The 14,482-nt window shown below is 42.2% G+C and overlaps 2 protein-coding genes across 2 annotated transcripts in view; one reads left to right on the top strand and one right to left on the bottom strand.

Annotated features, from left to right (window-relative positions):
- Positions 1–787: 787 nt before the first annotated feature.
- LOC117745690 (E3 ubiquitin/ISG15 ligase TRIM25-like) lies at positions 788–2,715 on the bottom strand. Its single transcript, XM_034554188.1, has 2 exons — positions 2,655–2,715; positions 788–2,471 (listed from the first exon to the last, which is right to left on the bottom strand). The coding sequence occupies exon 2, from the start codon at positions 2,467–2,469 to the stop codon at positions 1,243–1,245; it is 1,227 nt and encodes a 408-aa protein (XP_034410079.1). The 5' UTR covers positions 2,470–2,471; positions 2,655–2,715; the 3' UTR covers positions 788–1,242.
- Positions 2,716–6,010: 3,295 nt separating this feature from the next.
- sntb1 (syntrophin, basic 1) overlaps positions 6,011–14,482 on the top strand; it is a 31,993-nt gene continuing 23,521 nt past the window's right edge. Inside the window, 1 exon segment of the mRNA XM_034554187.1 lies at positions 6,011–6,702. Coding sequence (XP_034410078.1) covers positions 6,156–6,702 — 547 coding nt within the window. The 5' untranslated portion in view covers positions 6,011–6,155.

The raw sequence follows: 14,482 nt of genomic DNA, 5'->3' as shown, positions 1-14,482 counted from the left end.
AGAAACAAGACGTATCATTCCGCCTTCTCTACCGAAGACTTGATTCAGTGCTGCTCAATTAATGACCGACCGGCTGTGTTTGCGCTGCTCTTTCCAACAAAGTATGCTGCTGCTCTGCTCTGTGAGAAGGCATTCAGAAATTGGACGTTTAAAAGTGTTAATGATAAACCATTTCTGTAAGGGGGGGGGGGGGGGGGGGGGGGGTGTAATGCAAGTCATCTCCATTCACATGAGCAATTATTTCAGTGTAATCCCTTAATTTCCCCCATGTGCCCAATAGTCTAATTTAATACACCAAGGTTTTGTCGAGTCGGCAGATTAATAAATATGGTCATCCTAAATAGAATCCCCACTGCAGCAACTACAAGTGGTAGTTTCTGAAAAGACACTGAGGATAATAATACATATTAAAAGTTAACCGATAACCTGCGCATGGACTTCACGCTGTCATGAATCATGAATGCAGCCGTGTTCACCACAGTGATAGACTTACCTCTATCGTGCAGTTCCCCTGTTCAGTTTAAATGTGTAACTCATTGACAAGCATTAAGACACATACACGATAGACCAAGTGAATAAAGACTTAACATTTCTTTTGTCATCTCTATCTTAATGGAATGAGGAATGTGGGCGGCTGTTCGTATAAAGGGAAAGTAGATTGCTCCCTCTAGTGGTGTATTTGAATACAGCCTCTGTCACCATCATCACTTCAGGGGTCATACATGTGAAATCACACTCAGTGGTTGATTCATATCAGAAAAGACTTTACCATCTTTCAGACGTAAACTTTATGTCAATTAATTTATTGAAAATTCAACACAAAATCAAAAAACAAGCATACAAAGTCATAATTACAACTTCTAACATGTGAACTCTGATTTAAGATAAGATAAGATAAGATAAGATAATCCTTTATTAGTCCCTCAGTGGGGAAATTACAGGATTACAGCAGCATTGCTCACAGTAATAAGTAAAACGAGTAGTATAATAACAGAAATAAGATAAAAGAGTAAAAAACAAGAAGAATATTATATATACAGACGGAGTAGAATAAAGTGGATAAAGTGTATAAAATAAATGTTAAAAAAAATTAAAAAGTACTTAAACGTATTAGTATTGCACAGTATTTACAGACTTACTGTACATGAACATGTATTATTTAGTTGATGAATGTGACAGATGGTGAGTGGAGGGAGAAGGAGAAGAGTTTATATTTAATTTCATGATTTAGAAAAAGTATTTTTAGTTACAAAATGCAAAGAAAACAACGACTACAAAGAAAAGGCCAATACAACGAAAGACAAATATGGTATCTGGGAGTTGAGACCACGCTTTTATATTTTGAGCCTTCTCTTGCAGCCTGTTAAACCAGCTGTCCTCTGGGCAGTAGAATAGGTAAACCATCTCATTGAAATGGAAGCCGGTAAAATGGAAGGCAATTATATCGGCGTCGGCATCATAGAAGGACACCGATCCATTGTCATAGTTTACATACACCACGACTCTCTTAATTTTCTTTACCAAGAAGCAATGGGTAGGGATGATGTGTTGAGACTTGTTGTTGGGAACAGCCCCTACCCTTACGACCCAGTTTCCATTGTTCGGGTTAGGTACGAATGCCTTTGTTCCACGCATCGGCTCTGTGACTCCTCCTAAATCGCTCTCTTCAGCCACAAGCTCAAGGTAGAATCTCCATTTAGAAAGTGTTCCGTTTCCAGGAACACTGTCTGGAAGCCACCACATGGGATGATCTTGCATTTGATTCAACGCCACACAGTTTGACATTGCTTCATCTTCGCCTTTCCTCTTGGTCTGCACTGGCTCTTTTGGCTTCTGGCCCTTCTTTCCCAGCCTATGTTTACTCTTCTGTACTACTACTTTTTTCTTCCCCATCTGAGCCCTCTTGTCTCTTAGGGCTTCCTCTAAAGGTATTGTATGGTGAGAGTGATGTTCTGTACACAGGACACAAACACATGTCTGGTCATTCATGCAGAAGAGCTCCAACATCCTGTTGTGTTTCTTGCATATTTGGTCCTCCAGGTTACGCACAGGATTTGTCAGTTTGTGTCTTCTTAAGGCCGCAACTCTCAAATGAGGCTCTAGGTGTGTTTCACAATAAGATGCCAAGCACACCAAACAGGTTTTAGAGGCTTTGAACTTGTTGCCGAGGCAGCAGTCACATGGCACCTGGCCTTGTTTGGCCAGGGAATTATTGTCAGCTGTGGCATAATGTTCCTTAAATTTCTCCACAACCTCCCGGAATCCCGTGTTGACACGAAGTTTGAGCCCTTGGTTGAACTTCTCGTTGCACAGCGGACATTGACACTGCTCTTTGTTTTCCCAGTGCTTGTGGATACAAGCTTTGCAGAAGTTGTGTCCACATGGAATCGAAACAGGCTCAGTGAAAACATCCAGACATATGGCGCACAGGAACTGATCTTCAGACAGGAAGCTGCTGGCCGTGGCCATATCTAAAGGAGACGAGTAAAGAGAGAGAGAAGAGTTTTTTGAATCCATGTTTTTTCTAATCTAGTGTGAGCCACTTTATGAACAACTGGTGCAAAGTTTGTAACATGTTATACGAAGGTATGTGTACTCTACAATATCAGAATATTATCAAGTATATGTACAATAACAAGGAAGTTGAACTTCACCTTCTTGGATGAGCTGCTCTGCTGTTGGTCTTTGTTTGCTAATGAGCTGAACTGTGTTTGCTATAGTTTCATTTCTCTATAAATGATGCAATAGTGCTCCTCCTTCTCTAGCTCATACTCCACCCATCTGTTGCACACTTGGACACACAGTACATCCAGGCGTGCATGGGTTTAAGAACTGTTTTACTGAAAGTACAGGAATACATTCGGATCAGCAAGGCAACTGCATGCTGCAGGCTGTTTTAGTCAACTTCTGAATTAAACGAGCCTAACGTTTTCCCTCGCTTTCTTCCCGAAGGACCCGAGCTGACCCAAGTGCCTGCATGAGCTTTCCTCATCGTAACCCAGCATTAACCTCTCACACAATTTAAGCCTCAATGGCAGATACACACATGCCAGGTGAATAAAGGAAACAATTAACAATCAATAAAAATAATAAATAAATGAGAATATTAAAGGGGGTCAATGTCCCGCTCGTTATTGTGTCCAATGTTAATGAGGGCCCCACACATCTGTTCTATTTATGGATCCACTCAACCAACCTTCTATGCTCAACGCAAACGATTAAAACTAAAGGTTGTGTGAGGCAATTTTTTGCAGTATGCAAAATAATCTCCTATTGTTCCCTGCTCAGTCACCTCAAGAGTAGGCTTAAGACTTTCCTCTTTAATAGCGCTTATAGTTAGGGCTGAATCAGGTTTGCCCTGGTCCAGCCCCTTGATATGCAGCTATAGGCTTATAGGCTGCTGGGGGGTGTTTTAGGATACACTGAGCACCTATCTCATCTTCTCTCTCTCCTTATGGATGAATTTACATCTCTCCATTGCACCTTATTAACTCTGCTTCCTCCCCGGAGTCCTTGTGACTTCACGTTTCATAGGGTCCATTGGACCTGGTTGTGTCCTGCCATGGCCCTGCTGATGCGCCCCCCCTCCTCTCTACCTCTTTCTGTTTCATGGATTGTGGAGGTCTGGATCATGGTCCATGCCTACTACGAATTATTCATATATTTCTGTCATATTCATTGAATGTGTTGTAACTCTGTAATGCTGTTCATTCTGTACACATGACATCTATTGCTTCTGTCCATCTGGGGAGAGGGATCCTCCTCTGTTATTCTCCTGAAGGTTTCTTCCCTTTTTTCCCTGTGAAAGGGTTTTTTTCTATTATTTGAGAGTTTTTCCTGATCCGATGTGAGGTCCTGGGACAGGATGTGTACAGATTGTAAAGCCCTCTGAGGCAGTGAATAATCAGCTTTGCAAAATGATCCTTATGAGGGTGGAATACATTCAATCTATTTTTTAGACCTCAAGGATACACATAATGCATTTTGGTTCAGGAAACATTGAATGTACTACTACTTACTAAAACTCTGCGAGGCACCTTGAAATACTGAAAGAACACATAATATGGTGGTGCAGAATATGAGCGAGGAATATTTCTCAAGCCTTATCTCGGAAAACTGACATTCCCTAATGTGTTCGCAGTGGTCTTGAGCAAAAGACTGCACTCTTTAAACTGCAGAAAGACAGTCAGTAGATCAACAACACAAACCCCATGTTGGATTGTGTGCTTGTGTGTAACCCTCTGTGTAGCTGCTCCCTGTTGCATTGAAGAAAAGAAGAAGAAAAACGTATGCAGTCTAGTGCTGAATGAGGGTTAAAAAAAGGTTCATTAACAACCTTTAAATACATCACCTTTAATAAGAGTGTGTTTGTTTGTTGGGTTTGAAGGTCATTATCACAACAAAGAATGTACATTTCATCTGATAGCTCATTTCCATATAAAAAGAACAAATCAATTGTAGCTCCTACACCTCATTAAGCCAAAGAATTCTTAGTATTTCTGTTTCAGTCTCTTTCTCAAAATAAATCCTCATTGTAGTTTAGAAGGCGGGCAAGTGAGGAAGTGTGTGCTCCTTCACAGCATGCCTTTGTGTTCCTGTGATTACACAATGTGATTAATTATGACACACATACATAACATACAATCATGATTATAATATCCTTATTTCTAATAGTTTACACATATGTCTTTAAATATAAGTTCCAGCTGTTGTTTGATACAAGATGGATTGGTGTTGCTTTTCACCGCAACACAAATCATCATCAATACAGAAATGTGAGCAATGCTTGTATATTGAAATCTAACAGCATGAAGATATTTTAATGCATTATTTGTGATCGCACCTCATACAAATGACCCTTGAGTATCTGTTTATTTACCAATGGAGACTTTCCTTAAGGTTTCACACTGAGGCCAGGACTGTTAACCCTCACCGACATCAATTTAGAGTCACCAGTAGGTGTCGTAGCAACATTGCTAATAGCTCAGTGTGAGGCCGGTTGATACTGAACGCATGATGACATGCTTAAGAGGAACGGCTGTGAAAAGAAAATGCATATTTATGATTCTAAGTTTTGTTACATCCCAAAAGCTGTAACTTTCTATGCACATTACGTCCTAATCGAAGTCCCTCATGGCAGCTGCTTCGTTCTTTTTTTCTCCTGGTTTCATAATGTGGCTGCAAAGCTGCATCGTGGCTTTAGTCTCCCTGTCAGTCTTTCACGGGGCTCGATCCCGCATAACAGTCACACAGCTGTTCCAGGTATCGCAGTGATGATACCACTAGTTGCACCCTCACGGTTTGAGTTTACTGATCCGAACTCTCTCAGGCCTGCAATGCATAGCAATACTAATAATAACAACAACAATAATAATAATAATAATAATAATAATAATAATAATAATAGAGATGGAGAGCAAATCCTCGCATTGGGTCTTTCCATAGCTGTCACAGATCCTGACAAAACGAGCTCTTTCTCTTTGAAACATCCAAACAGGCACAGGCGCATTCCTGCACGCGCGTAACAGTCTGCAGCGTTACGGCGTTCAGCAGTGACGTCCCACTGGGAATGTGAAGACAGCAAACTCAGTTCTAGTCATATTTGAGATTATTATATTTATTTAAACGTGCTGCCATACAAAGTAATTGTTTCAGATCCACGTGGCCTAATGACTCACACAACCAAACGATGCCCCCCCCCAACATATACGTTAATTTCCTTTTATGGTCGGTGAACATCCATATATTTTAACATCATAGTTTTTAATTGTATTATTTATTATTATCGTCAACCTGATACGAGTTAATTAATGGATTTGTAAATGTGTTGTTTAGCCGTGTTTAACGGCGTAAACTGTCACGTCTCAAACGTTCAGGGGAGCTCATGGAGGCATATTTGTGCATGCAGGATCTGAAGATGGGATCGGCTGACGGCGGGGGGAGCAAACTCCACCCAGCAGATAGGATCTCGGGCGGGCGGAGCAGCTTGCGCCGAAAGGGTCGGGCTGGTTGGTCGAGTCCCGCTGAAAACTTCAGAGGGGCAAAAGTCCAGCCTGACTGCGAGGGAGACAGGGTGGAAGTTAATGTGCGAGAGCGTGCTGGGAACTAAATCACACGTCTTTTTTATTTTTTTTATTTAAAGAAATGCTCCAAAGATGGCGGTGGTCATAACGACGGGAGTTTCAGGTGCCTCCGGAGTACCAAAAAGTGGATTTCTTGAGGTTTCGGTGCGGGAGCGATGGCACAAAGTTTTGATCAACTTAAACGAGGAAGCGCTCACGTTAAGCTGCGAGGAGGGCTGCGTTAACGACAACGTGAACGACTGTGTCGACTTCAACGGGGTTACCAACGGATCCTACCTTGATAACAATAACGCCAACTCCAACAACGGCCCCCAAACTGTGCGCACTGCGTTCACGGACCTCCCGGAGCGAGTGCCGGAGGCGATCGCCAACAGAAAGCGGTGCGTTAAGGTGACCAAGCAGGAGGTCGGAGGACTCGGGATCAGCATCAAAGGTGGGAAGGAGAATAAAATGCCCATCCTCATCAGTAAGATATTCAAGGGACTCGCAGCGGACCAGACCCAGGCTCTGTATGTCGGGGACGCCATCCTGTCCGTGAACAGCGTGAACCTGCGGGACGCGACCCACGACGAGGCTGTGCAAGCGCTGAAACGGGCCGGGAAAGAGGTGACACTGGAAGGTAGGCAGACGTGTGTGTGTGTGTGTGTGTGTGTGTGTGAGAGAGAGAGAGAGAGAGAGAGAGAGAGAGAGAGGATGACAGACCATAGGGGACCCAAAGGTGAAGTATGGGTTCGGGAACACCGCATGCATGACCAAACTCATTATCCTCAGACAAGATAAGGTTTAGGAAGCCCACATGGGAGTGTTTATATCGGTATCTCTTATTGAAGATGAAAGATCTCAGTTCAGCCAAAGTCTTTCTGTTTTCTGGCTAATTTTTATGGAAATCTAATATAACCAGACTCAAATATCCCGAAGGGAACTGTCGACTTTAACATGGGAACCCCGTATCTAAAACTAGTCGTACAAAAGGCTGAGTTTCTCATCCCTCATGTGCTGTTTTGTGCATGTCATCCAGCAGATCCTCAGCACACAGAGTATTGCAAGCTTTCTATACCTGCCAGTTGTTTGCATTCAGTTGACGTCCCGGTGCAAACACTCCCCGATTAGAGGGAAACCAGCAGGGCTCTGAGTGTTGAAACCTGGGATTAGAAACCTCTGCTGTTAGATGTGATTTACTTTCCATTTAAAGAATGGAGTTGCTGGTTAATAGCAAGAGCGAAGAAAGAAACGTATTGTTATATTATCCATATCTCATTTCAAATGTGATTTCCATATACAAAGTCAAAATGTGTTTTCTCCAAACAGTCTCCCAAACAAAGAAAGTAACACTCTCTGCAAATGTACTTAATTTGCAGCACTCTGCCTAATTGTGTAGCCTCTTTGCAGGGCGATCTAGGTTTATTCTGTTGTAGAAACAGGTGACTGACTGCGAAAAGTAAACGGTTATTATGCAACAAGAAGTGGCATGGGAGAAACACAAACACACACACACACACACACATACACGTGTAAAGACACATGGAAATTAGGCTGATGGCAGGCAGATTCCCCAGATGAACATCATTTTACCCCTTCACACACATGTGTGCACACGCACAAGTTTGCAAGCACAGAATTCACACACCGGAAAATGTATTTTATTCCTGTTGGCAATCTTGGACCCAAGATGGTAAGAACAAAGTGTCTCTCGCTCTCCCTCTGACACACACACACACACACACACTCTCACACTTATATACACACATGTGAGCATGGTGATGATACTTCCCAGGGGGATACAGGGGCTTTTCCTGCAGAGGAAAAATCAAGTCCCAGCTGAAAACTTACCAAGATAAGAAAGAAGGAATGGAGCGGGCAAAGAAGAAATGGGAGAGAGAGAGAGATGGGAGGGGGTCGTAGCTGAAATGTGAGTTTAATGGGGAAAGTGCTGAGAGGGAGAGAGATAGAAATAGACGGAACAGAAGGAGAGCTAACGAGGGAGGCTAAGAGGCTGATTTATAAAGATGACAGCGAGGGTTAACTTAAGGGTAACGGAGAGACCGAAGTTCTCCACAACTGCATTTGTCAGAGAAGTGGCACATAGAGGAACATAACAAAGGGATAAAGTGCCTTTTTGAGGGGTCTCATGGATCTCTGGGGGCGTAAAAGGTTCTGAACACGTGACCCGGCATGTTAACTTTAATTTCAAATGGAAAAAAAACTACTTAGAAATTAGTTATTTATTCCTGAGTGTAAGCCGTTCTAAAATATGAAAGCTGAAGACTGTGTTCCGAGAGGAAGGAGATCAGGAGGAAACATCATTTTCAGCTCTCATGGGAGAGGAGTGTGCGTAGTGGTGCATGTGTGTACAAGCGATTCGGTATGTAAGAGACCTTGTATGTGCGTGTTTGTGATCTGTGTATTTTTACTGTGGTACGGACAAGCCATCTTGGAAACTCATTAGGAAGATGGAGAACAAATTCAGATAAAATAGGCAGTGACCACTCACTGCAGCCTGATGCAGGCAGAAGTGCAGCAGAAGGACCCCGTGGTCAAAAGCTGAGAGGATCACAGTTCAGGGCCCCATGTCAGAGAGCATCCGCTGAGTTAAAGTGTCCCCTGAGCAAGACGCCGGCTCCTTGCTGATTCTGTTCTGCAGCTCAGCATGCAGTCTGACAAGTCTAAAGTGACTTTCCCTCTGGGGATCGGTCAGGCTTCTGCAGTTCCGCCACAAAGCCCCTAGCAACCACAGCCGCTGCCATTATGGAGGTGCAGAGAAGAATTGGTTATTCACAAGTAATGAATTCAATTACATTCTGATGGTAGACATTAGTACTTGTACAGAATATTGCTAATTCAAAGCAGTGTATAGCTTGTACAGTGCTCTGCAATTTGAGTGCCACACTAGAGATAGTTATGTGAGCTAATGAGGTCCACCTGGAGCACTGCCTAAACGGGTCACCTCTGGTCACTTGAATAGAACAAAGCCATTGGTAATGCTATTAGTCAGCCAGCACGCACGATACCAGGATTCTGCCATCAAAGCGGCTACATGGGATTCAGCCATCCTTGTTTTCATTATGTACACCTGTGCTTTTGCTGTTCTAACAAGTCAACATGTCTGCTGTGAAAAAGGCCTGTGTGACACCAATGGTAGGTGGTTGTGTGGCAAATAGGCCTTTTTCTTTTTACACAGGTCCTAACAAAGTCCTTGCTGAATTGACTTTTCTGACGTTACAATTGGATTGGGTTGCATCTGGCAATTTGTACAACTTTTCCAAACAGACAATCTGACAAGCTTCGTTCATTGAACGGCGTTCATTGACTTGTCATTGTAGGAAAAGCACAGGTGTTACTCATGTCCCTGTATGCCACGGAAAGACCCTGAAACCTAAGTAAATACGTGGAATTAAGCCATTATTAATTTGACCTACTGCAATATGTCAAGCTGTCTAAAGTCAAACAGCCCTCATGGCCAGGTGTGTGCAGGAGAGAAAGTATGCAAGATGTGGACTCTCTCAAAAAGACACTGTTCTTAGTCAGCAGATAACCTGTGAGATGCTGTGGATGTCAGCATCTGAACACGGGACCCCTTTAGCTTCTGGTGATAAACAACTTCATAAGTCCCTGGTGCAGGAATGGGAGAGCTTTACGGGAATTGGTCATGGCTGCAAGAGGCGGCCACACGGGGATAACTGCTCTTAATGATCACAGCTGTCCTCGTTCTGTTTCCTTTTCCTCCCAATGTTTTTTCATTTTTGTATTATTTTTTTTACATAAAGATGATTGAAAATTCTGTCCAACCATGTGGGTGTGAAGTTTATTTCCCCCTCAGTACGAAGAGCAATTTGATTAAAATAATAAAGAGAAGTTCCTTTTAGCCAGTTGTGTAGCTCCATTCACTTGGGTTTATAAAACTGGATGGTCTCACGTGTAAAAGGTATATCCATATTTGGATTCCACACACAAAGAAAGGTCAGATTATTTATTTAGTCATATTTATGTACTATAATGATTGTACCAGTGTGATCATTCATCGAGTCACATGACGACTGAACAAATACTTCCCAAGGTTGACTTGCTGCAAAGAGGCTAAAAAGATTTTCACTGACCTCACAGTAGTACATGTTGTCCAAGTAGCCAGTAGTGTTGGCGATACTCAATATATTATTATTTTTAAGGTGTGAAAACTCTATTTGTTTTCCCACAGTAGCACATAGTGAAATTGACACTTTCCTACCAGCTCTACCCTGCTTTGTTGCTGCCAATAGGCACTAAACGGTGTCAACGGATTCACCATCAACCTTATTAGTCATTACACAGAGGTGGACAAAAGCAGGCCCCCCCCCCCATCTCTAGCTGGCAACTTTCCGGCTGGAATGCAACCTTTGACAGGAGACTGTATCATCTGTAGCGAGCTAGTTCGAGTGAATGAATTCAATGAAATTGCCGGCTGACTTTTTGTTTCCAGCTGACTTGTATTAAAAATTAGGAAATAAAACCTGTAAGGTTAATACTGAAGGACATGCTAATGTTTGTAGATTACATTACAGCACCCACACACACTGTTTAATCAATTCCTTCCACTTTGCTGTTAAGAGAGGCTAATGAAAAAGACACAACTCTCCAAACCCTTTTAAATTCTGAGTATTGCTCATACTACAAACCACACACACACAGTTCATGTGGAAAAAAATCCAAAGGTACGGTTGCTAAGCTACTGTATGAGTAGACAATGTCTGGGAATAAGGTTAGCCAAATACAGAACACCACGTTGAAGTAATGGAGATAGTTTTAGATCACAAGGAATACATATACTTGGGAATGGTGTGAGAAAACCCTCAAGGTTGAAATTAGCAGGAGTTACTCTGTAGGAAAAAGAAACCAGGTGTATTTCAGTGCAGACAGACAGTCTCAAGGTAACTCCAAAGAGCCTGAAAGTCGAAATACAATACAGAACATCTGCCACAATTCAGCAGACAGGAAATAAGTCGGTGTCATGTATACCCTGTTCATCCCCTAAACAAGCCGTACCTGTCATCACCTAGCATCTGGAAGGGTTTGTCTGTGTGTATGAGAGAGGGAGAGAGCCAGCCAATGTGTCTAGCTGCCTGTTGATGTCATTAGAGAAATGATGATCTCCTCTGCTACTGTTTGTGGTGTCTGACTTGGAGCAGATTATGATGGTGATGTTGATGATAACGACAGCGTTGCATTCTTATTGTGGTGAAGATAATACATTTAATCATTCCTCTGGGAATGTTTATTTTTACAGCCAAAACCAAAGCTGAGTCAGAGAGTCGAAGCTCATCTGTTTTTCCTGTTGGCTTTGTTTGGAGAAGACAAACACTCCTTTCCCCTCCAGGTGTAAGCATTGGGTTTTTGTAGCTGACATTGCGTTTGCTTTTGTCCTGGTTTTCTAGTGATGGTCGTCATAGAACTAAACTCAAGGGTGGCTAAGTACTCCACTTAGATGCTTAAATTGAGATTTTGAAAGACTTAAGATTTAAGATTGTGACCAAAAAAAAATGACCCATTGTATGAAGTTGACTTCTGTTGAATCCGTGTCACTATAGATGAGTCAACAGCCTACTATAGAAACTGCCATCTGTTCACACTTTAAGTGGTTGTGGTTTTGAGTAATTACGGTCAATTATGGAAATCATGTAACATGTAACACACACACACACACACAAGGCTCGCTGGTTTAAAGATTGATGATGATAAAGATAATATACAGCGCCTTTCACTCTTTTCTCTTTTTTTTGTTTGTATGGTGACATCCTTGATGCATCAGGAGGGTACTTGATGGATTTGTGTAAAGTTTAAATATGGTTGATGCGCTCAACATTTTCGAGGCCTGAAAACCTTTTAACGTCCATAAGACCTCTTGGTCTTATGGAGATGAAGTGGAATAATTAAACATAAACTACGCCCTGCACTCCTTCGTTGCTGTTGCTGATCACGGCACTGATTTACCACTTGAATATATTTTTTTCAATTCGTCCCTGATTTCAGACAAAACAGTTTGATCTCCAGCTGGCAATCCATTATTTTACTGGTAGGTAGACTTTATCAGCTTTCGGTAAAATAGATTATTAAGCTAACATTTGGTGGCCCCTGGCAGCATTGTTCCAAATTGCAACCAACTGAATTCTTTACACCTTTTGCCCTTGTTTTAAAAAAAAAACTCTTTAAATGCCCAGTTTATTACTCTCACTAAACCCGCATGCACACCACTGCAGCATGTGGAGCTTGACGCTTGACAGACCTGCGGTGCCTAGTTATGGTTGCTAAACTGGGATTGGACAATTGCTATTGCTATAGAAGGGTTTGATGGATAGTCCACCATCTGCTAAATGAGTGTAATGTAACACACGGTAATGATTTACGACCCCCCCCCCCCACAAAGCTAAGCCTCAGCACTGTGTGATACTATGTGGGATATGAGTGTTTTTTCTGACTGCAGTTAAACATATTAGGGAGATTTTTGGCCTTAAATATTAAAAGTCATTGTTTAGTGTAATGGAGATGTAACCTTGTGAACATCTACTCTACTGTATTTGCATCTGCTTCACTTTTTGTAAATGGGGCCTTGAGCACCACAAATCATTCTGTTCACTTTCTGTGAAAAGAATTCACTGGACTTCATTCCCATAACCAAGGCCCTATTTACAGCCAGAATAATATATTATGATCATCACTACTTTATACAGTAGACTTATGGTCTTTTAAATAGCTTTCTACAGGTTCCAACATAGTGTGCCATCTCATAATGTCTGAACCCATCAGCTATCAGTCTGATGACATCGGCCTCTGGGGCCAATGGCCGATGCTTCTGGGGTTCTGGTGTAGCCAGTAGATGTCTGGGGCAATCCTCCCTTTTGTGTGTGCTGCTCATCGTTTACATTCCGATTTGCAACTTGAGATGCATACTTGAGTCTGGACTTGAGAGGCGACGTGTACAACGGGATTGTTTCACAAGTAGCCAGTTCTCCAGTTTCGAGTTTAAACAAACCAAAAAAGCGGGTTTTGAGATTGAATTTGTATCTTGCATTTCTCCAACTTTGCTTTCCACACAGACTCTTTTACCTGCATTCAACCAAAGCGTCTTCGAATTGGTCAATAGTGACTGTTTGACATACAGTTCAGAGTTAGTAAGTAATTCTGCCTATGCACTTTTACATGTTCCATGTCAAATTCCTTCTCTAAAAAGGGCCTCCACCTGAGTTACTGTTCATTGTTCAGTTAAGGCGACATTTGAACTCCTTTTGAGTTATTGGTCCAAATCTTACCAAAAGCGTTGAGGGTGTATTTGTAAAGGCCTTTTGTGCTGCTGTGGTATCCAGCTATCTGGTGCCGGCAAGGAGTAAAAGCCTTCAATCAGAGGAGCTTTTTTCCTGATCTTCTACCTCTTTGCCCTGCTCTGTTCTCTCTCCAGCTTCTACCAACGTAGAACCGACTTACTCTCCCACAGGCCTAATGAGAGGACGGTTCTTTGTCCCCTGGTACATTTTCTCACCAAAATAAAAATCCCCATTAAAGTATATGGAATAAATTCCAATGATTTGGGGCCTCATTAAATACTGTTAAGTAAAAACGACCCAATGAGGCTGATATAGTAATTACACCTTGTGGTAAAGAGCGGAGTGTGTGTGTGTGTGTGTGTGTGTGTGTGTGTGTGTGTGTGTGTGTGTGTGTGTGCGTGCGTGCGTGTGTGTGTATTCACTGTGAATGTGGGTTGTGGACATAACTGAACACAACTGAAGAAATGAATTGCCTCATTGGAAAATGTGTAAGTAAATGGGGTTGACTACAGTTATACAAGCCACTGTTTCCAAATGAAGTGGAGAGTAGGAGTCATAATGAAAACAAGTGTGTGTGTGTGTGTGTGTGTGTGTGTGTGTGTGTGTGTGTGTGTGTGTGTGCACGCTCTCTCACTTTGTCTCAGGCACAAGCCGGAAAAATGGAAACTAAAATCAAACAAAATGGGGGGGCCCATTTGGATTTTGGTTCTTTTTATTTGAATTCTGTTGCGCTCAAATGACGGTCCAATCAGTACGAGCCATATCCTCTCCAAGTTCTTATCATGCTATTGAGGTTATTGTGCAGTTGGTGCTGTAATGAAATAGAAACACAACCCGGGGGAATGCACACACACATTTAAACACTTCCAGTGTAACGATCACATGGACTCCACCCCATTTATTTTCCCCTCCGCTGCAAACAGTTACAGCTCTATTTCTGGGCACAGTGACGCTCGTCCATGAGTTTACATTTCCTCCCTCCAGACTGCCATTGTGAATGTTAACTAAAGACAAATTACCCACTTAACATGCATTAAATTTGTTTTAATTAAGTCAGCTCAGAAAGTGGACTGTAAATAACCAAAGGTTGAGCTTGTAGTATCACAGTAA

The sequence above is a fragment of the Cyclopterus lumpus genome, chromosome 16 (assembly GCF_009769545.1).
Source record: "Cyclopterus lumpus isolate fCycLum1 chromosome 16, fCycLum1.pri, whole genome shotgun sequence".
Lineage (NCBI taxonomy): Eukaryota > Metazoa > Chordata > Actinopteri > Perciformes > Cyclopteridae > Cyclopterus > Cyclopterus lumpus.
This window is presented reverse-complemented; position numbering and strand designations above follow the sequence as displayed.